At 49.3% G+C, this 25,848-nt stretch overlaps 2 protein-coding genes across 17 annotated transcripts in view; one reads left to right on the forward strand and one right to left on the reverse strand.

Moving 5' to 3' along the window:
• LOC119221946 (membrane-associated guanylate kinase, WW and PDZ domain-containing protein 1-like) overlaps positions 1-11,129 on the forward strand; it is a 60,059-nt gene extending 48,930 nt beyond the window's left edge. For 11 of the 16 annotated variants that reach the window (XM_037478173.2, XM_062562475.1, XM_037478176.2 and 8 more), the window contains 10 exons: positions 296-551; positions 2,028-2,119; positions 2,836-3,031; positions 3,132-3,434; positions 5,027-5,230; positions 6,004-6,091; positions 6,182-6,233; positions 6,464-6,607; positions 6,699-6,837; positions 8,108-11,129. In XM_037478173.2, coding sequence (XP_037334070.2) covers positions 296-551; positions 2,028-2,119; positions 2,836-3,031; positions 3,132-3,434; positions 5,027-5,230; positions 6,004-6,091; positions 6,182-6,233; positions 6,464-6,607; positions 6,699-6,837; positions 8,108-9,105 — 2,472 coding nt within the window. In that variant the 3' untranslated portion in view covers positions 9,106-11,129. Of the gene's footprint in view, positions 1-295; positions 552-2,027; positions 2,120-2,835; positions 3,032-3,131; positions 3,435-5,026; positions 5,231-6,003; positions 6,092-6,181; positions 6,234-6,463; positions 6,608-6,698; positions 6,838-7,249; positions 7,342-8,107 lie in introns of all 16 variants that reach the window. The other 5 variants (XM_037478175.2, XM_062562490.1, XM_062562487.1 and 2 more) reach the window with 2 other exon arrangements.
• Positions 11,130-12,604: 1,475 nt separating this feature from the next.
• On the reverse strand, positions 12,605-14,139 carry LOC119222025 (rhodopsin). The gene has a single exon (XM_037478352.2). The coding sequence runs from the start codon at positions 14,044-14,046 to the stop codon at positions 12,988-12,990; it is 1,059 nt and encodes a 352-aa protein (XP_037334249.2). The 5' UTR covers positions 14,047-14,139; the 3' UTR covers positions 12,605-12,987.
• Between the last annotated feature and the right edge of the window lie 11,709 nt (positions 14,140-25,848).

The raw sequence follows: 25,848 nt of genomic DNA on the forward strand, positions 1-25,848 counted from the left end.
CATTGAGATTCATTCATGAAAGGCAACATCTCTGTTTGTTGAAATTCCCTCACACATCAGGCGGTCTTTGTTTCGCAACCATGGAAACCAAGTGTCGAGATATTCTGATGACATTGTAGGCCTTTTCTCCTTTTATCTCTTTGTCCTCCATCGACACGTTTTTCAGCTCATCTCTTTCCTCCTGCATGCCGCCCTCACCACTTCTCCTCCTCCGTCCTCTGCCCCCCACCCACCCCAAAGGCGCACATACACAGACACACACACCGCTCACTCTGTCTTCTGTTTCTCCACCCAGCACCAGTTGGAGAGGAAGGACAGCCAGAGCAGCTCCCAGCACAGCGTGTGCAGCCATCGCAGCGCCCACACAGACTCCCCCGGCCACCCGCCCTGTGCCATGCCCGGAGAGGCTGTGGCCCCCACCCCGGCTGCCCCCACCCAGCCCCTGCCGGGCCTGCCCCCCCACGACCCCGCGGACGGCAACCTCACCCTGCAGAAGAAGCCGGACCCCTTTAAGATCTGGGCGCAGTCGAGGAGCATGTACGAAAGCCGACGTGAGTTCAGGCTTTTGCTGAGTTTACAGTTTCAGTGGTTTTTGACGTCTTAACCCTCCGTGAGGGTGAAATGACATGAGGTCACCCGGCAGGAAACCTTTCAATCGCCCAGAATTAAAATGAAAGCTGGAAAAAAAACCTCATATTTGCACTTTAAATATGAAAAGCAACAGCTAGCAGCAAGTTAAATTATTCATTAATTCATGTATTCATGTATTTATCTGACAGGGACAGTGCTCGGCTTCTTAGCTGGACCAGAGTTAGCTACAAGCTCATTTTACATCTGTGGTCCCTGGGCAGGAAAACAAGACTAACATCTCGTAAAATACACAATGACAGCGAGTCGGTACTCGACGATACGATGACAACACAACGACAACAAGCAGGAGATAACACAACGTCAAGGTCCAAAGTGACAAGTCACTAATGCATCTAATTCTTTGTGTGCTTTAGAGTGCTTCAGCGCATGCATTTCTGCAGGTTGCGGCTGTGTGGCCACCACACATCCCTCTGTGTTTGTGCGTCCGTGTGCCAGTTGAAGCCCATATTTGCGTGTGGACGAACAGGCGCGTGGTTTCTGAGTCACGACCGACCCCGTGACAAAAGGTGCCTTCGAGAGGAAAGTCTCCTTGAAGACACACAGCGGCTTGCTGGTGTGTGTCTGCAGAGCGGTGACGTGTCAGCGATTGTCGCCGCCCTCACCTGCGCTCCTTGAAACAATCATGGCCGCCTGTGGAATCTGGGACTGCTGCTGATTAAATATTAACTGGGTTGCTTGTAGCTGCCGCTGATTGGTAAATCTCATCGAAAAAACCCTGAAGGATTTTTTCGGAAGTTCAGCAAAGGGGGAGATGAGGGGGGGGGTGGGGTACACAATAAAACGAGAAGAAGATGACGAGAAACACGCCGGCGTCTTTAAAAAAGTCTCCTTTACGATCTCCTAAAAGCCACAAGAATTCATGAAAAAAAAGTAAAACTCATCAGTGTCTTGGTTAGCTCCTTCCACTGTGCAGCAAGTCACCATTTCGGGTTCCATCGCAGTAAACCAGATGAAAATCCATGGAAAGGGAATATTCCAGTGTGACTTTTGGGGGACTTAGTCGTGGCTCGATGTTGCATCTTTTCCTGTCAGCGCACACCGGTCCACAGGCGCATATCTCAGGACGCGGTCGACCCGTTGAACTGTGACACGGAGGGAGGAGAAGAGGAGGAGGAGAAGGAGGAGGAGGAGCTAATGGGTTCACTTCTGGCCTGTCGTGGTGGCCTCCGGGTGGAGCAGACTGACACAATATTGTGTGCTCCTCCACAGTCTGCTCTGTCCATGGTGTGTGTGTGTGGTGGCTAACAGGGTTTCAGCGATGACAAGGGTTCGAGATCACGAGTCCAAGTGGCAGACTGAACTTGTTGCGCCCCCCCCCCCCCACACACACACACACACCTCGACCCCCCCTAACTCGTTTCTCTTGTGTATTTCAGTGCCGGATTCACAGGAGCAGGACATTTTCCTCTGGCGGAAGGACACAGGCTTCGGCTTTCGCATCCTGGGAGGAAATGAGCCCGGGGAGCCTGTAAGTATCCCTCCACCGGTCCACGGGTTGTTTGTCACAGACTGTGAGAGGACGTGCTCTCAGTACTCAGTATTCATCCTATCTGAGAATGTGTTGCTCCCAGCACGCTTCCCAGTACGGTTGCTGCTCTCTGGAGCATCAGACAGACAGCTTGTTAAGAGAAGCCAAGGTCTTACCCACAATCCCTCTGGTTGTGCGCCATATATTTGTCTTGAAAGGAGTGCAGCGAGGAAGGCGCTTATTGAGGAAGTCAGGGGAGTTGCTGCTTGTTGTTTGCGCCAAAAGGTGTCTGCGCGGTGATTGTGCGACTGTGTCGGACGGAGTTGTGTGCTTTGCATGCCCACGCGATGCCTGAAGCGCGCCAGCTTCTCCGATGCCCCGACTCGCTGCGTCGTTCTTCTTTCTTTTACCCCCCAAACGTCAGTTCCTATATATCTCAAAAGTAGAGGAAGTGGAGAGAGAAAAGTCTGACAGATGAGTCCGAAGGAGATAAGACACAAAGGAGCCATTGAGGCCTCTTCAGTTCATGCACTGCAGCTCAAGGTGTACTGCATCATATTCTTGAACGCTTCACGTCACACTATTACGCTATTTGTCTGAGGGGAAACACAGCAGGAGAAACATTTGATTACACAAATCATTTTTGTGTTTGATTTAAATTTGCGAATGAGGTGCTGGCGACGTATTGAACAAGGAGTTTGCCCTCCTCCCTCCAGATCTACATCGGCCACATAGTGAAGTACGGCGCGGCGGACGAGGACGGCCGCCTGCGGTCAGGCGACGAGCTCATCTGCGTGGACGGAACGGCGGTGGTGGGCAAGTCCCACCAGCTGGTGGTGCAGCTGATGCAGCAGGCCGCCAAACAGGGCCACGTCAACCTCACCGTCAGGCGCAAGTCGGCGGCATACGGAGGTGAGCAGAGCCCCCCCCCCCCCCCCCCCCCCCCCCGCCTTCTCGAAGGTTTTCGGGACGTGGATTTGAGCTCAACGGTTATTTTCTTCTTCCTCAAAAGTGTCGAAAGGAGAGGGCGACGTACCCCCGTCGCCGGCCTCTTCCCACCACAGCAGCACGCAGGCGCCGAGCCTGACGGAGGGCAAGCGGACCCCCCAGGGGAGCCAGAACTCTCTCAACACCGTCAGCTCCGGCAGCGGCTCCACCAGCGGCATCGGCAGCGGCGGCGGAGGCGGCAGCGGCAGCACGGTAGTGCCGGCCTCCCTGCAGCCGTACGACGTGGAGATCCAGCGCGGGGAGAACGAGGGCTTCGGCTTCGTCATCGTGTCGTCCGTGTCCAGGCCCGACGCCGGCACCACCTTCGGTAAGTGGGCCGAGTCGGGTGAGGCCAAAGGAGTGGGGGTTTGTTTGTTCGAGTCTTGTTAATCTGCGCTGAAGTTTGTTGTGATTAATTTGCTTTCCCAATGCGGCTTGCACAAACATCTTTTACGCGGAGCAATATAACTTTTAACCTTTAAATGTTACGGCCTGGCACTGGCACCATCACTGAGCCAAAGACCATTTGCAGGGTTTACCTGATAAAAACATAATAACTGTTTCACAGTCGTTCTTCCCAAAGTACTACAACAAAATCTCTCCAGGTCTAATGGACTAAAAGAGATCCTGAACCTTTAGAACCAAAAGAAACAATCGAAACGGCCCTGGTTCCCGAAGTACAAATGAACCCTGAGTGAATTGACTCATGCCGTCTGCTGGCAGAATTACAATATAAATAATACACTCCTCGTTGAGTTACCCTCTGAATTATGCTTCTGACAGAACCAGGTCACCAACCTTCTGTCGAGGGCTCGGGGACGAAGGAAAGTCCCCTTTGTGCAGATCGCTCTCCCCCCGTCGAGGCTTCATCTCTTACACCATCAGCGCTGATTCGCGGCTCACAGCTGCCCCCCCCCCCCACCTCCCCCCCCACCCGATCCATTCGCCGTGTAATTGAAGTCTGCTCCGCTCGCTCCGTCCGCCGTCCGAGGCGTTTACGCAGCGCGGCGTTGGAGCCGCTCCGGCGTTGATGAGGAATTGCGGACGTCTTCGGTGTTAACTTCCCAAGGGATGAATATCCACCACCGATGTCGGCCCAAGGTTGCTCGGCGTGACACGAGGACTAAGCGCAACAACGAGAGGGGGGGTGGGGGGCTTTCATTGATCCCACGGGCTGATGATGTTGCTCTGCAATATGCAGGAACTAATGCCTTATTCATACGGACAGCAGCGAGAGAGCTCGTCAACCAGGGCGTCCTAAACGTCTCGTGGTCCCTTTGGGGGCTTCCTTTCCTCCGCTCAGTCACTTCTGCTCTCGGGACGAGATGATTGGACCTGGTGACTCCATGCCCCCCCCCCCCCCTGCTGTGACCTGAGGTTGAGGTTGTGTTTATGATTGGATATTACCACACACCTCATTATTTAGACAGAGTGACAGGCACATTTTTCAATCAGCACGCCAAGGGGGTGGGGGGTAATTAGGCGTGGTGAGATGATGCAATGAATATGGATGTGTCAGGGAAACGGGGGGGGGGGGGTCTCCAGGGGTCTCTTCAGAGCTTCTGTTTAAACAAGATGGCCAGTTTTGAAAGCTGTCACTCAGGTGCAGCTCATATTCCTCGCAGTGAGCAGCACCACATATGACACCAGCATCCACCCCCCCCAGCCTCCCCCGGGGGCCCCCTCCTGTAGGACTATCATATTCGGAGCCGGTGGAGGTCTGGTGCTCTGCTTTACTGAACTTGGTGATTTGGCATAATTAACCTTTCTGTTTCGTCTCTTTCCCTCCGTTGTCTTTCTCTCTTTTTTTTCCCTTCTAAAAATAATACACAAATCAATACAACCCAATCACCACCATGAATCCACAATAACCGCTGCCCACTACTTCCAACACGCAAAACAAACAAACTAACACAAAAGCCGGAAATGCCTGCGTGGCCATGCCCCACAAAATAGGACGCATCATCGAGGGCAGCCCGGCGGACCGCTGCGGGAAGCTGAAGGTCGGCGACCGGATTTTGTCCGTCAACTGCTGCTCCATCACCAACAAGTCGCACTCGGACATCGTCAACCTGATCAAAGAAGCCGGGAACACGGTGTCGCTCCGGATCATCCCAGGTGATGGTAAGGCTCCACTCAGCCCCCCACCCCCCCCCATATAAAGCACTCAGAGTTTCCTCTCAGTTTGTTTTCTCCTGCAGTATTTTGTGCCGGCTCACATTTAATCAAGCGCTTCCTGTTGGTGTTAATCTTTCCGGCTTAGTGTAGCAATGGAAAATAAAGCTCATAATATCGCGTCACAAGCAGTTTGTGACCTAAAGCTCCATGGTTTTGAGTGGAATATGTCATGTGAGGCAGCGAGGGCGCTTATTGCCAGCTGGCGCGATGTAACACCCTCCACCGAGACCAAGCGGCAAGCTCGATTACGAGCAAACTCCACACACATGTTCACTGGCTCACAGGGGGTGGTTTTTTTTTTGCAGGCTATGTTCCCTGGTAGGGGCCTTGTGACATGTCCACGGCGGCACTCATTGGTCCGCCTCATTCTCAAATGTCACGCTAGATCTGTGGGAGCAGAACAGTTTGCCTCAAAGAGAGGCAGGGAGAGAGATGGATGGACGTGAGGAGGTCACGCATGTGAGGGAGTGAAGCCATTGAGTCTCATGTGCGCCGCAGTTATTGAGTTGCTGTTGAGAAGATGGAGTAGAAGAAAGCCAGCAAAAGGCCTTGGCCTTGGGGCCAGTTGAGGACAGTGTGTTCCACCAGAGGCAGGTGGCGTCAGGTCCGACAGGGGGCGACCTGTGGCAGTGACGTCACCGGTGACATCACTAGTGATGCACCAGCTGAGGGCAAATGCATTTCACTTCATTTGAACTTTAATTTGTCTTTTTTTGCAGAATCTTCCAATGCTTCTCTGCTGACTAATGCTGAGAAGATCGCCACCATCACCACCACACACACACCTCAACAGACAACCGAGTCACGGTGAGTGATGGCGCGTCCCTTCGGGTTCCTGGAACGTAATTCTTTTAAAACAGCACAATGTGTATTCATGCGAGTTTCTCTCTCTTAAAGGAACAACTCAAAGTCAAAAGGAGCTCCTCCCCCTCCGCCCACACACAGTCAGGTGAGTTTTCTTCGTGCTTCTGGCCTCTGGGTCAGCGATGCACTCGTTGTCTCTCACTCGCTTAGCCGCCCTGTAACATAATGTGATATCTTTTGATGAGTCGTTTCGGGTCACGGCTTTCTTGGCGAGCCAAGTTGACATTTTGTCCGTTTTTTCTTTTGACACCCCCCGCCCCCTTGTCCTCCCCTATGACGACGTCACCGCCCCGCCCCTCCCTCCGTGTCTCGCAGGACGCCGAGTTCTATTCCGTGGACCTGGAGCGGGACAGCAAAGGCTTCGGCTTCAGCCTGAGAGGGGGACGGGAGTACAGCATGGACCTGTACGTGTTGAGACTAGCGGAGGACGGGGCGGCTGTCAGAAACGGCAAGATGAGGGTAAGAAGCCCCCCCGAAATACTTCTGGGTCCGTGACGGCTCCTCTTTCTCACGTCTCTTCCGTCGCCAACGTGGACTCCGATGCTTTCAGGTGGGGGACGAGATCCTGGAGATCAACGGGGAGAGCACAAAGAACATGATGCACTCGCGCGCCATCGAGCTGATCAAGAACGGCGGTCGGAGGGCGCGGCTCGTCCTCAAGCGGGGGGACGGATCTGTCCCCGAGTATGGTACGTACGCGCCGCTCCCGTGTCGTGGTCCACTTCCTGTGAAGCAAAAGCCAGCGTCGGAATCTCATTGTTGTTCCGGCTTCGTGAGCCGCAGACCAGAACGGAGCCTCTTAGATGGGACGCGTTCCATTGCTTTGGTCTAGTTGTATTACTTCCTGGTCCATGTTTTGTTTAGTGATGCTCGTAGTTGAGCTGTTTTTTTGGGGTTTAATCTTCTACTCCCTTCTCAGATGGATTTCATGAAGTTGTATCAAGTGTAATATTTCCTGTCTTTCACAACGAAAGCCCTTCTTCTTCTCTCTGTTGCGATACACTGTGAAACAGCCTCTTGTCTGTTTTCTCTCTTTTCTCCTCTCGACTCCTCCTCCCTTCTCTCTGACTCTTGTTGCCGGGCTCTTCCTCCTCTCTCCAGCGATGATGGCTCCTCATCTCGCTGTTGGTACAATGAGGAATGACAAGATGGGAGAGCCCTGTTTCTACCTAATGGGCCAAAATCAGACCACGGTTTGTAGCCAAAAGTCTGTCCCGATTCCCGCCCCCCCCCTCGCCATCCTTTGTTCCTTTCAGTTCTCATCCACCCTCCTTGCCAGCTCATCCCGACCTGAATACGCTGTGTTTGTGTTTTTACATGGTGTGCATGCTCTGTGTCTTGCCATGCCTGAATAAAACTTTATTTAACTTCTGTGAATCCGCACACGCACAAACCACCACCAGATACGTCCCCCCTGGGACTAATTTAATGCCACCTCACATGCCGCTACCATAGCAACATGAATATGATTTTGCAGCCAAACACTTTTTTTTGTTGCTTTGAGTGAGTTTTCTTTTTTCCTGACGTTGCATCCTGAGTCGTTCCATTTTGTTTTGAATGATTTCCTAGGTACCTGCTGTGCCTTTGATAATCCCGCCCCACACCTGCCGATGTGTTGCCCTCGCTGTTGTTGCTGACATCACCTCGTGTCTCTAGAACAAACAAAAAAAGGACCCTGTTGAAGTGATTCATCGCTTCGATGCATTTTATTGTTCATAACTCATTTAAGATCGGCCCTTATTGGTTCTCGGCAGATGTGCACCAAGGGTTTCCATGAATCTGTGCGTTGGCTTTCCGTCATGTCAAAGCGGCAGCTGGCATGAACCAACAAGGAAAGTTCACGCCTGCTCGACGCGGTAGATGTCTCACGTGGTCCTTGTATAAGCATTCCCTGAACCTCTTTGCCCTCAGGAGGTGTTTCTAGTCAACCAGCTTCTCTCCCTTTCTCCTCTCCTGCAGACGGCAGCAGTGACGGGCACCCTGCCGCACCCGGGGCACAAAACACTCCGGAAGTGAGAACGCTGCCGCCTAACAGCCGATATCACACCTCATCGGAGTCCAGTTATCCACCAGACCTTCACAAACCATCACGCCAGGAGGAGGCTGCGCGTGGCCGGGACAGGGAGAGGGCCGGGTCAGAGCAGACGGACTACCATGGTCGGCAATTTAACCCCCACCATCATCACACCTGGAATAACAATCACAGTCAAAGCACCCCCAGACAGCCGTCTCCAGACAACAGTTACAGCAGCGGCAAGAAGAGCCGAGGCCGCAAGGTCAAGAAGTCTGAGTCGGAGAGCGGCATCTCCAAACTCCTGAAGACTCTGAGGAAAGACAGCTCGGGGAAGAAGGCCGCCGCCGCCCAGAAGCTCAGGGGGCGGGAGCCCTCGGGCAGCAGCTCCACCTTGGACGGAAGGTTTCGCCAGCAGCGCCGCGGCTCCCTCGACCGCTCGCCCACGCCCAAGCGGGCCCCGTCCCCGGACCGCCGGCGGGCCAAGTCCATGGACCGCAGGGCGCACCGGGACCGCACGCCCGAGAGGGAGCGTGACGACGGCGGGTTCCTCGCCGTCATGCCCGAGCGGCGGCTCCACGAGCGGCGGCTCCTCAAGAACGGGGATTCCTCGCCTCCGGGCAGGGGCCGCGCCTGCGACAGGGCGTCCGCCAAGAACGCCAACCTCCTGAGGGACTCCTCCCCGGAGAGGGCGGAGGAGCGGTGGCCGACCAACGGGACCCCGCAGCGGCGTTGCCGGGCGGAGCGGGACTCTTCCCCCGACAGCAGCTACAGCCGGGACGAGCCGAGCTTCGCGCCGCCCCCCCGGCCGGTGGACTACTTCGGCGCGATGAAGAACAACAACGCGGCGGGCCACAAGAACAACGCGGCGGTCCGCGGCGCCCACCAGCTCCCCGAGCCCAAGAGGAGGCTGTACAAAGAAAGCCCCGAAGACCTCAGCATCTAGCGCCTCCCTCTCCTCTATCTGTGCAGACTTTGTACAACACACTGGACTTCTGAGGATACTAAAACTCTTTGTGTTTCACCTGGTCCACCGGTTTATTGGTTGATTTGATCTACTCAACTACTCGTGATCCCATCCAGAGATTCATAGAACAGCAGGAATTCAGTCCTTCCATCAATTCATGCTGGTTGTTTTTTGTCATTGTTATAGTTATTTTGAACATAACCAGAGGTTGATGTACTATTGTAAAGGTATTGTCTGTGCCTGCATATAAAATCAGTGATATTGCTTTTTGTAGGCATTTGCTGAATCTAAATATTTGTTCGCTGAGAGGTGAAATGAAACAATGCTTCCAGTTGTGAAATCTTCTAAGCTTGTTTTCAACTTGTATTTAATTTTTTTTTTTTTTTTAGATGTCTGTTTCATTCCTGAATTGCTTCACTGAACAAACGATAGCACAAGAGCCGCGAAAGTCACGTTCAGGCAGAGAAGAAATTCTAAATTTAAGATCTGACAGTGAAAGCAGAGTAATAATTATATAAATAATATGTGACTTTGTGTCCCTTATTTTATTTTTTAAATTGGCACATATCCTGAGCGAGCTTCATTCCTTGAAGGCCTGAGGAAGACGAGCACACTGAAGGAGAGCATGCTGTACCTTTTACTTTGTGTCGCACCCTTGAACTCGACGGCAGCTCCAGCCTCCGACAAACACGATCACACCACCGGTGACCAAACTGGCAAACGGCGTTATTATTTTCTCCCCAAAATAGCTTCTCGCGGTCGGTCGGCGTGTGCCGACGTACCGGCGGAAGGAACCTGGCTCGCTTTTACTTCACGGCTGAAAGTTCTAGATTCTCTGTAGCGGGAAAAATTAGAGAAATCTGAATTCGTTGCTCTTGACGAGTCGGCATTACGCCACAAAACCAGCGTCCAGCTGCCGTAACACACGACTCCTTCCAACCCCCCCCCAAAAAAAGAGTGTAAATTCCCCCTGTGCAAGGTGCATCTGTGAAATGAAGTGTAGTTGAACTCCTTCCTCTTGTAGCTGTGAGCGGGAATGAGGAACATGAGGAACGCAGTGATTGTTGGCCTCGCCCTCGTGTTGCCGTCGACGACACAAAGAGCTGACGTGGTGATAAAGTCGACCGACCTGCCGCGCTGAGCCAAGCCGAGCCGTGCTGAGCCACGCCGTCACGCCACTGGAGTCTGACTGCTGCTTTATGATGTGTTTTGTGTGTATTCTCTGTTTTATGTTTCATTAAAGAACTAAAATATATTGGGATAAAAAAAACCCCCACCACAAACGCATTGTTTGATCACTGATGTCGCCATGGTACTGTATTAACAAAACAACGAAAAAGAAGAAAAAAAGGAACACATTTATGAAGTTAACCTGTTGGCCATCACCTGTAAAGATTTTTTTTTCCCAATGTAACTATTAGGAACCTTTCAAGGAATAAAATGTTGCCTTTTTCTTGTACAAAAGAGAAATTTATGGAAAACCTCAGCAGTGAGGAATGTGATATTGTGTTTATATCTCTGAAATGGACCTGATGATTTATGGGAAATATGTTGATTTACTCTGGATCAGGTATGTAAAGACGTTTTAAAAATGAAAGTCTGTATTTGGTCGATCAGAAACTGTTTGATGGTTTGAATCTCTCTCGATGGTTAGCCTGCCTTTGTATTATAAAGCACTTGTATGCAGTCTGTGTTCTTCAAGCATTATTTCTTGCAATGTGCTCCGGACACAATGCTGTCTCTGTGTTGATGAAAGCAGTACATGTATATGGGCCAATCTTTTTTATAAAACTATGCATATATAAATACTACATTGTTCATAGCTTTATTTGACCCATGAAGCTATACATAACATTAGTCTAAGTACAAGTAGATGTGGACTTATCCAGCTTCTTTCCTTGAGATGGATTACGATGTATATGTAGCTATCAAAAGAAGTCTGTGAATGCTATTTTTATTATCAAATAAAGTTTTCCATACAAATTCAAAAGGATTTCATATTTCTGCACGGCGTCCCTGGAGGGGCCTTTGTGGTTTTTGTTAAACCGCTTTGATCAAATCAGTGAGTCCTGGTCACGCCACGTTTAAATATTCAGCTTCAGGGACTCTGTTTCACTGAAGAACGACACCCGAAGATGTGCTACATTTAATAATTGTACAATTCACACAACAGTAACACTAATAGAAGTGTAAAAGAGTCAATAGCTGTCAGCCGCATGCAGCCTACGTACTACAACACATTTCATTACACACAATACGTTTGTTTTAATGTTAAGAAATATCTAAACACACCACTTATAAGCTTTACCATCTCAAATGGTGCGACCAAGTATTACCGTAGTAATTCTTAAATACTTTACAAGTGGGTTCAGGTTCAATTAAAGACTAACTTGTATTTACAGAAAGCCAGTTGCCATCCATCCAACATTCTCCAAATACCTTCATTATCATTTTTAGAGCATGGCTTTTCTACCCTTATTTTCCTTTATTTTTCTCCCTCAAGCTTGACTTCAGACTCTTCGCTGAGTTTATCTGTATTCCACGAAACATTCGCTGGTAAGGTGGTTGCTATAGCGACGCATGAAGGTCATTATGGGAGAGATCTCGGGGTGTTTGTTTTAGCGTCTGCCGTACTGCACAAACCACAAAGAGTTTCTGCCATTCAGAACACGGAGGCCTCAAAGAGCGTCCTTGTGAGACGAAGGTCTGGAGGGGATCAGTGTCCATGGATACACTTCATCACAGTATTCACTATCAATTACTTGTAGAATTACTGCATCGCTGTATTTTAGCTCAATCTATTTACAATGTTTAGAAAATCTATAGAGAAATGTTGCGCGCCATTTTCCTGAAGTCCATATATTTAGCAACCGTGAGCTGACATCTCATGAAGATATTCATAAGATGCACAGTTATGATGTCATAATACGTATCCATCATGTTTTCCATTAGCAACTACGTATATCAGGTAACACTTTACTTGAAATCCCCCTGTTTGGCATTTATAAGCAATATAAAAACCATCGTTAGCATTGTTAGCCTTGATAGCGCTGTTAGCTTAGCGTGTTGCCATGTTGAGTCATTGGGAGGCAATGGAAACAATCTTTTCTCCTTTAATAAAATATAATAACAACTGTTTTAAAGTTTGTTATACAATATATGTTGAGATATAACTCAATTGTTACTGAATTTTCCTTTATACAGTTTGTGATATGAGATGAGAGTAATCTACAGTCACTGTTTCTATTCCGTAACCTTTCCGTCAAGGTGTCTCTTAAATCGTTATGAGTGTTAACCTTTGATTATTATAATTGATATTTGTCATCAGATAGAGATGGTGTTATGTCATTCATCCCTGATTAGCAATGTCATAATCCCAGCTGGGACAAGTTTTAAGTCCAAGGTGACCTCTGGGTGAAATGAGAAGCAGTCGCTTCAAAAAGAGCTTTAACGTAGAAACTGACTAAGGACATGAATGCATTATGAATAAGTAATTCACATTTATTCATTTGATTAAATGTACTACAGTAAAACATAAACAGGAGTCATTTGCAAAGTGCGTTTTATTTTACGTTGCTTTGATTACATGCCTCTACATTCAAAAATAAGCCAGTATCATATAGGATCCAACCGTAAAAGATAAATTTTTTTTTCATCCCTTTCCTCTCAGAAAAAAAAAAAAATCTATGTGATTTTTCGAGTTGGATAATCTGTACATGCAGGAACATCTCTGTAGTGGGCTGACATGTTCTGCAACTGTCTTTAGGTTGAACCAACACGTTTGTAAAAATACAAAAAGTTATTTCTGTAGACGTTTCCCGGGGGTCGGGGCGGAAGTCTTCTTCTCTGGTTCGGCCTCTCTTACGCAGGAGACACGGAGCTGGTGGAGACGGAGGAGGCCTCGGTCTTCGTGGAGGACGCTCCCTCCTCTTCCTCGAAGGGATTCTTCCCGCAGCACAAGGTGGTGATCATGCAGTGGCGGAACTGCTTGTTCATGCAGATGTAGATCAGCGGGTTGTAGACGGACGAACTCTTGGCAAAGAAGGCCGGGATGGTCATGAAGACGGGTCCAAACTCGGATCCCTGATTGCAGAAGATGAACCAGGCCACGCTGGCGTAGGGCACCCAGCACACCAGGAAGGCGATGACCATGATCACCACCATGCGGCTGACCTCCCTCTCGGCCCTCTGGGTGGTCTCGGACTCCTGTTGGGCGGCGGCGGCCTCCTTGACGGCGCACAGCAGGCGTCCGTAGCAGAAGAAAATGATGACCATCGGGATGAGGAAGTGGCAGGTGAACATGTAGATGACGAAGGTGTCGTTGTTGAAGCCCTCAGCACGCGTGTAGTAGTCGACTCCGCACGAGCACTGCATGCCCTCGGGGATGTAGCGGGACCAGCCGACCAGGGGAGGCACGGCGCAGGCCGAGGCCATGACCCAGGTGAGGGCCAGACCCATGATGGCGTGGTCCTCGCCGAAGCGGAAGTTGGCGATGGGCTTGCAGACGACCACCCACCTTTCCACGGCCAGAACCACCAGCGACCACAGAGCAATCTCACCGCCCAGCGTGGCGAAGAAGCCCTCCACGTTGCAGCCCAGGCGACCCAGGACGAAGTAGCCGTGCATGGAGGTGTACATCGTCGTGGTGAACCCGCCCAGCACCATGAAGAGGTTGGCCACCGCCAGGTTCAGCAGGATGTAGTTTAGAGGGGTCCGCAGCTTCTTGTGTTCGAGGGTGACGTAGAGGGTGAGGAAGTTGACGGGGAAGCCCACGAGGATGAGCAGGAACATGTAGGCCCCCAGGGCGGCGTAGGCCGCCGGGTTGACAAGGTAGTACTGAGGGTATTCATAAGGACTCCGGACGATGCCGGTGGTGTTCATCATGGGAACGTAGAAGTAGGGTCCCTCTGTGCCGTTCATGGTTGCGGCTGGCGGTTGCGATGGGCCCGGTACGGTTTGGTTTCTTCTGGCTGTGTCAGGAGAGCGTCGGAGGGGGACCCTGCTACAAATGGACCCCAGGTGGCCGCCGTCCGGCTTTTAAAAGGCACACCTTGGATTATCACTTTCCAAATCCGTCAGCACAAAGTGATTTAGGCCACCGGTAATATCTAATCCAGCCACCACTGCAAACATAACTGATCGCTCATCAAGATATTAAGGTTGCACCTGTTGACCTTTTCAGTCGCGGAGCTCTCTCATAAAGCCTCATGTGAAAACATAATACATGTTTTTGTGAGGACTTGATATTGTTGCTGTTTCTGTGCTCTCGTCTGTAGGACCTTGACTCCTTAAGCTCTGCTTATATTTATAGATGGAAATTTAAACACTAGTGTTTATTTTCTTGGTTTTCAAGCTTGAAATGTGATAGAGCAATTAATATACATGTTTTTCTGACCTGTCAATCAGCTAGCACTTCAGCCGTACTCTCACTTTTGAATAGTTATTTACAGTTCAATCCAAAGAATCAGTTGACGTAGTGCAGAAAGGTGCAAAGACTCTTGTGTCCTCGCATTACTAGTGTACATGTTAATACGAGCGTCACGTTGAATGAAAAAATACAACGTCTGAAAAGCAAAAAAAAATCTGACAATCACACACACGCACACACCATGCCACCAGGGGGGAAGTGAACATCAGAGTCACCTCTCTTCATCAATCCCTCCCTGGGGTCTGGTAGTGTTGCCTTTTTCCCAAAGTTTAAAGGATCAAGAACAATGCTAACGCATGTAGCAGTTAGCTCCCGCTAACAGACACACGCTATTCTGTGTCCACACACATCACATGTCCGCTGATGCACGTCTCTATGAAAACTCGGACAGAATGGAGGTTTTAGGTCTGGCGTGTTGGAGATTTTTGGTTTCTCTTTGAGGGGGCAGGCCTCTCCCTGGGCCTGGAGGCTTGACCTCATGACCTCCGCCTGTTAGGGGATGCATTAAACGTAGAAGTCTTATAGCAAAGCAGAGGGATAAGTCCTCAATGGTCGGGGCTCTAGCTCTTTTAGTCTTAAATATTGTTGCATAAAAAATTGTGGACATATTAATTGTATATCCTCTCTACCTAATATGCTCCCTTGTGTTTACTTTACAGATCTTAAAACTAGCTTTCTGGCCCAAGGCAGCAGCAGATAACGGACGTTAAAAGTACACCCCCATGCATTGAAATGCAAGAGTGTGTTGAAAGTAGAGCAGAAGCAGCTGTGTCTTGGCTGTCGGTAAAGAGCTCAGCACTTTCCTAATGGCGATTGTATTAAAGAGATTTGGGGCTTATGTTACTCTCACAGGCCTGTAATGGATTTAATGTGGCAGAGGGTCACTCTCGCTGTGCACGTTGCTGCTGTCTTCAGACGAAACCCTTACGTAGAGCGTCAGAATAATGCAATAATGGAGATGTGTGATCTTTGACGTAAATTACATCATTTGTAGTGTATATGTGAGCAACAAGGCTTCTATTATGGTGTCAATGTTTAAAAAAGATATACTTAGAATAGTAGTTGTCAACAGACATGCCCACCCTCCCGACAACAATATTGCTACACCATCCGTCACTGGGCGCGCCGTTTCAGAACGAACAATAATAAAGGTTACACTTTGAAGTGTGCAAGCCCGGCCGCCGACCGCTAGCACCCCAACCCCCCCCCCCGCCGACCGCCAGCACCCCCCCGTTGACCGGTAGCACCCCACCGGGTCCTTTTGAATATCTCCCTAATTCTGAGGTCTCAAGGTTGGCAAGTATGGTTGTCAATCGAACCAAAGCTTTGTACATTAGCTTTATTACTTCTCCTTGTAATAATCTGCACATGACAAACATACGCCGTGTTTTGTGTTCATTGTCTATTAAGGTCTTCTAGTGGTGAGCCGTAGTGTATTGTTTTAAAGAACAGTTTTTTTGCACGTTTTCAGCACTTTTGGGTGTGAATTAAAGCTATTTTCTTTTACAATTTGCCTCAGTTTCTGATATTGAATCTCACATTGATCCCCAACTAACCTTTCAATTCATCTTTCATCAGGTTTTTGAATGTATTCTTGATTAATCGAGTCATTATTTGGCCGTTAAAACGACTCTTAGTGTTGAAAACTATTTTTTCTCTAGGGCAGTTTTTTGGGATCAGATACATCATCCGTCCATCATCTACGCCCAACGGTATTGTTCGTGGATCGCAGAGCTCCAGCAAAGAGAAGCGTGTTTTTTTCTGAGTTAACGCTGCTCTCTGCTGGAGAATAATAAGAATGGGAAAAATCTTAATAAAAGCATCTTTTTTGAGCTACGATTTAATGGTGACGTCAGCTGTAAAATCATTAAATGTGCCACGAAAATACAAAAGGCACGCACGCACTCACACACGCACATACACACACACACACACATGCACGCACGCACACACATACGCGCACCCACACACGCACATACACACACACACACACACACACACACACTCACAACCTCCTCGTTCATCCACTTCATCCATCCGCATGTCCTCATACGGAGAGTTACACACAAACATGTGAATCTACAAAGTTGATGTTACCATGGAGACGGCCTGGTAAGGTGATACAGTGTGACTTCTGATGAATGAGGAACCAGGGAAAAAACCTGGAGCAATAACACGAGGATCCTTGGAAATAACATGATGTAATCGGGATAGAAATGAATGTGGTCAACAGGAGTGAAGAGAACCTGCCTTTCATCCTCTCGGGTACCAGAAGAGATCAGGAACCACCTGTTGCTAAGCTGCAAAGCCTCTGTGCTTCTGTGAGTGTAACGCTGCCCTCTACAGGGTGGCGGAATAACGACACTTACAAAGTAAGTGCAGTCGGAAAATCATAGATTTTTTTTTAAGCAGGATGTCGGAGCCATTTTAACGTACACGGAATGAACAAAGGGGGCACGGGTGACAGAGAAGTGTGCACGTAGAATGGCGTTGTCGTGGTTATGGCTCCATTGTCTGCTGAACCGGGTTGAACTCCCTTTCTAAGATGAAAATGGACCGTCTTAGAGGCCTCGGGCCCAGAAATACACACAAATCTCACCGGGCCCTTATATTTAAATAGTGTTCAACATAATAACGCTGATTTTACTGCTTAACAAAAGCTCGCAGAATGGAAAAACTACAAACTTGTGTTTCTCATCAAATCAGAAGAGCGTAGACCATGCTTCCGGCAACGACTTGGCGGTGACCTTTCACAAACATCCCGTCTCTCCCTCTCTCTCCGCACGCGAGGATGACTGGTGGTGCTCCGGAGGACAAACGCGTGGGCCGAGCGTGATGCTCTCTCACTCCGCCCACGGGGACTCTCTGGCTGAGTGACCGGTGGACAAGAGATGAACACTGTGGCACATTCCACGCCACCAGCCCCCACGTGCGTTTCACACCGAGGGTCACACGCGTCACCGGGACCCGCGGCCCGATGTGGAGGACGGCGAGGGTCCTATTGGAGTTTGACTGTCCGAGCGTCGACGCGCAGAGCTTAAAATAATCTTTGATGTCACACGGTTTGAGGAATGATTAGTCGGTTGCAGAGCTGCAACCAAAGATTTGTCAATAATAACAATACAAAATATATAATTGAAAAACAGCTAAAAGATTTAAATGATTCTGTTTTCTAGGAAAACCCAGCCGTTCCTCACAGTACTAATACTATTTTTAGAAGCTGTAAACAGCATCTGGAGCATAAATTACACATTTTCTATGAGAGCGAGTTAAAAAACACACCAGAGACTGCACAAACGAGAGCAGATGATACACAAAAGACTAAATGATAAACAAATAGGTGGTGCTTACTCATTTCCGGCATACTGTTGATGTCATGCATCAACGGGTCAACGGCAGATTAACGTCTGTTCAGGGGAATTAAGGAGATTTTGAGTAGGTGTGTGTGTGGGGGTGTGTGTGTGTATGTATTGACTATGTGTGCGTCTAAAAAGTGCTCTGTAAATGTGTACAACTACACGCGGTCACTAACAGAGCGCCGGGTGCAATCTGGGGGGCTGCCAGAGGTGGCGCTGTGCCGCTTCACATGGAATTCGCATCACCTTCAGGTCTCTGGTGTTTGCATCTCGTTTGCTGAGTGAGGAGCCGTTTCAAGTAAGTAAATGATTCACACTGTTGGTGACAGCAGCGCTTCTGTCGAATGTCTTTTATAGGGGGGGCTGTGTAAGAATTCTCAGCAGGCAGTAATGTACGTAGAAGGAGACCCCCCCCCCCCCCCTGCTCCGCGAGAGCATCTGGGCCCCTTCGGCCCCCTCTGAAGTCCAGAGGAGATGAGCTCAGATTGTCTGTTAGGGCCCCCTGCAGGAGATCAGATCACGCTGCATCAACACCATCCGCTCTCACCTGGAACCAGGGGGGGGGGGGGTTGTGTCTCTCAAGAGGGTGGAAGTGTGTTTCTTTTGGAAACACCTATTTGTGTGGTAGGAAATACAAAAAAAGCATTTACAGTCACCTCCGTCTTTCTTCCTCTGATTATCCTCCGCTTAGCCTTAATTGTGCCACTCCTCCTTTGCGTTTCTGTATGGTAGCCTTTCAAGTTAAAACACACACACACACATGCGCGGGCGCACAACATTGTGTCTGTGGCGACGCTTCTGTGACTCCTTGCCACGCATTGTTCATGTTTGACAACTGCAAAGAAAATAGCCGTCTTTGGCGTGATTCATCATCTTTCAATTGACTGGTTGCTAAGGCGATGAAGCCCCGGTGTATGGAGTGTGTGGAGAGCGGTGTCCTTGTTTTGACACACACACACACACACCAGACCAGTTGAGGTGGGTTTTTGCCTCTCCTGGATTGATGTCGGTGGGTTTGCAGGAAGAAGCCACAGATGCTGGTGGTTTAACCTCTAACTGTGTGCACAAATGTCACCCTCATCAGCAAACACTTCCACACACACACACACATACACACACACCTCCTACGCTCTCATCTGCACGCAATCGCACATCAACCGCTTCAAAAGCCACACATATTCACCAGCCCGCTCTCAACTCCTTTTATCATATCTCCGTATTTTCATATGCTGAGCAGCCACACAGATTTGGGGGGGTTTTGTAAGCCGGAGCCTGGCAGATAGTTCGGTAGGCACCGGAGTCGGGCTCCATCCCGCCACCTTGGCTCCCGTCACGCTGTATGAGGCCTGCCCTGCGTCCTGCGCTCGCGACTCCTCGGCTCGTGCCAGACGAGTCACGGACGCCGTGCAGCAACTGGCCAAGTTCAGCTAACACAAAGCTGCTAATTGGAGCCGCCTCGCGAGGCAACTTTGGCATCCGAGTCCGAATGTCCATGTATACATTTAATAAGGGCCAGGCCCAACTCGCCGCCAAACTTTGATGCCGGGAACAATAAATACATTTGTCCGATGTAGGAATGTCACGACGCAGCATTTCATCAACAACATCCATTTAGAGCTGAGTTTGTCAGTGTGTTCGTCCAGCTCTCCGAGCGGCCTGAACGTTTTAATGTGAATAAAAACACAAAAACTGTGGCCTTCTTTCGTCGTCCAGCGCATCCAGCTGTGTGCTTAAAAAACACGTCTGCTCGAGAGACCAACGCCACTTCCTTCCTCCTGACAGCACTGCTGCTCCGTAGGCCTCGTCCAACCATTTGAGTCCTCCTTTTACTATAATTAGAGTCCAATATTCCAACAGATGCATCCACCATCGGGCACAGCTTCCACAGGCGGGATGCACGGATGTAGTGGGGCTTGTTTTTTTTATTATGTCTCAGTCTAATTGGATTTATGACTCGGCGTGTTGTAGCAGAAGGAGGTGGATGGAAGGAGGGGGTGGGGGTGGGGGTGGCATCAACCTTTTCTCTTGTTTATTATTATTCCGTTGCCTCGTTGAAACAACCTCCGATGACATCAAAGATCGAAGGGAACAGGGAGGGGGGTGTTTGAAGCCATAGTTGATATTCATTATGCATTTGTGGGATCCATCACGCCACTCCTCCGGTCTGCAAGGTCACGTTCGGTCCGACAAAATAAAAAATCTGGCTCATCTCCCTCCCCGGCCCGGTTCCGGTGGGTGATTCAACTGTGTCCCCCGGATTAGAGTGAGATTCAAACATGTCAGGCAATTAAGACTTTCCAATTACGGTTTTTGTTTCCTTGACGGGGTGCAGACTCTGGGACGGATCAGCAGATGATGGATCGGGCTCCCAAGGGCGCGGTGGGGAATAGGCTACAAAGGCTCTACACCCCATCTGCTCGGCAACTGGATCCGACTCGTCTGTAGGAGAAGGGCCATTAGATTCACTTGACATGTGAATGTGGAGGGAAGTGTTTTTCCTGTAGGAGTGTGTGTGTGTGTGTGTGTGTGTGTGTGTGTGTCTTTCAGTGTTCTAAATAGCACCGGTTATAAACTAGAGATGAATCCCGCTTTCCGCATCAAGAGGGTTCGGTGTTCCTGAAACTCGCTGTTAGGAAACACTTGAGTCTGACAGGAACGTTCCAGGAGCTTTGGCTACAAACACAGCTGATTGAAGGAAGTTCGTTATTATATATTATATTATTAAGATCTACTGTTTCCTGTAGAAACAGAGGGACTACAAGGCTTCAGGTGAGGGTAGGGGGCCTCCAGATGATTGACAGAGCCACTGGCCTGCTGGGAAATTGACTTGAGTCATGTGACTTTGTTCGTGAAAAAGAGCATTAACGCACTAGGATTTTTGGTGGATAAAAACAGAACTCTGTATTTCCGGCGTTCTGAGTCCTCCTATTGTCCGGGCCTACTTAATTTTACAGTCTTATCTGTTACCATGACTACCACGCCGCTTGTCTTTATTGTTTCACGGCATTTAAAAGGACATGCGGCGCAATGCTCAAAACATTTGGGACTTTGTTTCCAGCAAAATGGCGCCAGCCTAAAAGAGCCTGGGTCTGGATCTTCCTCAAAACACTTAACAACCAAACACCCAAACTCCATCAGCAGACTGGATGGTGAAAATACCTGTTGGTTTGCTGCAGCCTGCTTGTACCTGTTCGCTGCTGCAGGTTCTCATCTATCATACATCATCTCTCGCCTTGTGCATGATGCACGCCGTACGCCATGGCTGCCGAGTCCCCCCCCCCCCCCCCCCTCCTGCCTCCCCATCAAAAAACTAAATTTAAACCAATTCGTAGCTATAAATGTTCCCGTCCCCTTTTGACGCACGGCGGCTACAACACGCTCACATTCAGCTAACGGATGCGCCCGTTGAATGCGGCAGCGTTAATCCGGCGTTGGCCACAAGTCGGATCAACATTTCTTGCAGACAATGCAGACAAAGACATGCTGATGGTTGTAGCTGGGATTCACCTTGCAGAGCCTGCCTTTCCGGAGGCAAAAAGGCGCCGTAAAGAGCGCGTGTTTGAGCGTGTCTGCTGATGAAAGCCAGAGATGGTAAATAATTGCTGAGTGCGTCTGTCTGCGTCTTTGAGGACGCCCGGCTGCGCGGCAGCCTGTGAGGTTCCTCGCGACCGGCCTTAAAATAAAGAAGCACGTCTGCTGCTTTAGACGACAAACACAATACGCTCACTTTGCACTGCCTCGCACACACACACAAACATGTTCTTCTTTCTTATTCGACACGGCCTATATTTGATCATTAACGAGACTCCTCACGGTCGTGTGTCGATGTCTCCTGAGATCTCAGCGAGAACCATTGTTCCCAGTTTGGTATTCCACACACACGCACACACACACACACAACAGCAGAGAGGGAGCCCAGCCCTGATTCCAGCCTTGCTGCGGCCTTATCCAGGCTTTCAACAGGCCTCCTTTGACTAACACCGGGGGTTTAGCCACCGTGTTCAACGAGCACGAGTCTCGCCGCTAGTTTTGTTGCACCAAATATGAACGAGTGTTTGGTGGAGGAACGGAGGACGTGAGCTGAGTCACGAGACTCAAGACCTCAAACAGCCCACGTGTTCTTTCATCTATTCTCACAGCCTGATTCATTGAAGATGATCTATTGTACTCGTTTTTGAGAGTCTTTTTTTTTATACTGACGTCTGCTCATTTTTGTTCTATTCATTTAATCTTCTAATATCTTGTAGACCTACTCACCAGTCCAGCGGATTCCAGTCATAAAAGGAGGACCATAGGCTGCTGGTTGGTCTTGACGGCACTTTTTAATGTCTTTTTTGGCACACATGTAAATGTCTTAAGCACTAACGGAGGCAGCTAAATTGCTTAAATATTCATGGATGGTTTTTCGGTGTTCGACTGAGGAGGTCTCCGGAGCGAGCGCTCCATCGGAAGCCATTTATCTCCACTTACGTCGGTCCCTGTTGTGGCAGCCGCCCGGGCGTCGGGGTCGGCAGCGTCCTTTGATGTGATCTCGCGTAAAATGAAAACGTTTACTACGTCTGCCGCTACGCGGTGCATTTAGCTACATCCAAAAGTGTTATTCAAGTGCTTTTAGCTGAATGCTGGAAACGAATGAAGGCAAATTCAATCAACGTTTTGTGCCTAACTGCATTCTGTTTGTGTTGTTGTACCGTGATTACACATTGTGTGTAGTAAACTATGGTCCATATACACTCACCGGCCACTTTATTAGGTACCCCATGCTAGTAACGGGTTGGACCCCCTTTTGCCTTCAGAACTGCCTCAATTCTTCGTGGCATAGATTCAACAAGGTGCTGGAAGCATTCCTCAGGGAGTTTGGTCCATATTGACATGATGGCATCACACAGTTGCCGCAGATTTGTCGGCTGCACATCCATGATGCGAATCTCCCGTTCCACCACATCCCAAAGATGCTCTATTGGATTGAGATCTGGTGATTGCGGAGGCCATTTGAGTACAGCGAACTCATTGTCATGTTCAAGAAACCAGTCTGAGATGATTCCAGCTTTATGACATGGCGCTTTATCCTGCTGAAAGTAGCCATCAGAAGTTGGGTACATTGTGGTCATAAAGGGATGGACATGGTCAGCAACAATACTCAGGTAGGCTGTGGCGTTGCAACGATGCTCAATTGGTACCAAGGGGCCCAAAGAGTGCCAAGAAAATATTCCCCACAACATGACACCACCACCACCAGCCTGAACCGTTTATACAAGGCAGGATGGATCCATGCTTTCATGTTGTAGACGCCAAATTCTGACCCTACCATCCGAATGTCGCAGCAGAAATCGAGACTCATCAGACCAGGCAACGTTTTTCCAATCTTCTATTGTCCAATTTCGATGAGCTTGTGCAAATTGTAGCCTCAGTTTCCTGTTCTTAGCTGAAAGGAGTGGCACCCGGTGTGGTCTTCTGCTGCTGTAGCCCATCTGCCTCAAAGTTCGACGTACTGTGCGTTCAGAGATGCTCTTATGCCCACCTTGGTTGTAACGGGTGGTTATTTGAGTCACTGTTGCCCTTCTATCAGCTGGAACCAGTCTGGCCATTCTCCTCTGACCTCTGGCATCAACAAGGCATTTCCGCCCACAGAACTGCCGCTCACTGGATGTTTTTTCTTTTTCGGACCATTCTCTGTAAACCCTAGAGATGGTTGTGCGTGAAAATCCCAGTAGATTAGCAGTTTCTGAAATACTCAGACCAGCCCTTCTGGCACCAACAATCATGCCACGTTCAAAGTCACTCAAATCACCTTTCTTCCCCATACTGATGCTCGGTTTGAACTGCAGGAGATTGTCTTGACAATGTCTACATGCCTAAATGCACTGAGTTGCCGCCATGTGATTGGCTGCTTAGAAATTAAGTGTTAACAAGCAGTTGGACAGGTGTACCTAATAAAGTGGCCGGTGAGTGTAGAGTCAAACAGACCATGAAGCTTTAGGGCGGGCATAACTATGACGGCCAGATCGCTGCCGCTACCTGAGGCGTCTCTACGTCCTTCCTATGCATTCCCAATGCGGTAACCTCCGTTCACGGGTTGGAAAAAAAGCCAAGATGGCGGCCGCTGCAATCCAAGATGGCGTCGGCCAAGAAGAGGATTCACAATAGCGGTCCACAAACCAGCGGGTGAGGTCCACCTCTTACGTCTCAGCGTGTCATAACTTCTCCTGAAGGCCCCCGGATGACTCCCTTTCCTGGGTCACCCTGTCTGGTAAGTACACAAAATCACAGTGAAGCATAAAAAATGTAAATGAACCAGTCAATTTCGTTTCCCATTTCCCATCCGGTCCATTTCACAGGCACCCGACCACCATCCGGCTGGATCCTTTTATTTTCCACCCCTTTCTACGACTCGATAGGTTGATGTCTTTTGTTTCTCCCTCCTCCACTTCCTCTTAAAGCTTTAAGACACATCGAATGCGTCCGACCTCCTTGATCTTTCTGACTTTGACAAACAAAATTATGTTGAAAGTTCACACAGTTCTAGTATTTTTGTCAGCTGTAATACGTTTCTTTTTGCTACAATAGGCCTCCCGTCGTAGTTTTAAAATCACATTTTGAAGAAGCTGTGAGGTTAATCCTGCTTGTACAAATTGCAGCTCTCGTTCCCCCCCTGAAGAGGAAATTAAATCGGAACAGGGTATGATTGAGATGGCCATTTTGGTGGGGGATTGGACTCAGCTTCTTTCTTCATGCTGTCATGCATGACCCTCGCCCCCCCCCCCCCGCCCCCGCTCAGGATGTTAGGGTGACCTGCTCCTCCTGCTTGACGAGGTGACATCTGAGGCCGCTAATCCATGACATTGATAGCGGGGCGGACAGAAATAGATATGCAAATGGGATGGTTTCATAACTCCTGGTACAGAAATCACCGCCTTGATCCGTTTACCTTTCATGTGCCGCGTGCTTCATTAAAATCTATCTGCTGAGGGTACGTCAGGTTTACGTTACACGACAGCCGCATCATTTTATACCTCAACGGCCCGCCGTCGGAGGGGGGGGGGGGGGGTTCAGAGGGGTTGGAGTTGCGGTCTTGCCGCACACAAGATCCAATTAGAGGTGATTTACTGCCCTCACAGAACAGGCAAATGGATAATAGAATAAGCAATCGGATCCCCCAGATGCGACATTCTCTTTCGCCGTGTTCTGCAGGATTTATTCAGCATTGCTGGTCCCCCCCCCGGGTTGCTTTGCAGTTTGTTGGGCTCATTCTTTGCTCCTCCTGCTGCTCTGGAGGCCCAGACATAATGATCGGCAGGCAGACAAACGCTTAACAGCCCCAGGTGTGTTTCTATGTGGCAACTTGTGGAGATGTTAGCAGATTAGAGGGCACGCCGGGCCCGTGTGGCCCCCGTCTCGTCCATTCAGCGCGTTGTCATTAAGTGTCTTATCCAATTACTTCCAGCCAAAGTGGATGTGGCGGACGCAGAAGGCTGGTCCTCTGGGCTCCACGCTGTTGATGCAACTCCTTCTGCGAAGGCGTTTTAAGTACACGGATTCTTAATGTGTGGTTTTGTTAATGTGCATTTCAATCCAGGGCAGAAAAGGTGCTTATTCATTTGCAGCTTATCGGTTGGGCCGATTCGAGGGAGAGATCAAGTGGCTGCAGACTGAATCTTTAATTTTTTAAGTGAAGCAGATAGAAAGTGCGAAACAAGGATGGCGTCTCAAAGGAAATACGTCTCAAAGGAAGCGCCTCATTCCCGCGCTATTCACATTATTTCTGTCTTTCTTGAGTGAGAGATCTCAACATAAAGGCTTCTCTTCTTTTTTGACGGCTCAATTAAAAAGCCAAAGTGCGACAGAAGACGCAGTTCCTGGGATTTTGAAGCCAGGGATGACAAACGCATCAGAAGTGAGACGCACTGCACACTCGCTGGGATATTTCCGTGCGGATGT

This window comes from Pungitius pungitius, chromosome 1 (assembly GCF_949316345.1).
Source record: "Pungitius pungitius chromosome 1, fPunPun2.1, whole genome shotgun sequence".
Taxonomy (NCBI): domain Eukaryota; kingdom Metazoa; phylum Chordata; class Actinopteri; order Perciformes; family Gasterosteidae; genus Pungitius; species Pungitius pungitius.

Bases quoted from the DNA above. Each gene is read 5' to 3' on its own strand.
- LOC119222025 (XM_037478352.2), bottom strand. From the start codon at position 14,046: ATGAACGGCACAGAGGGACCCTACTTCTACGTTCCCATGATGAACACC.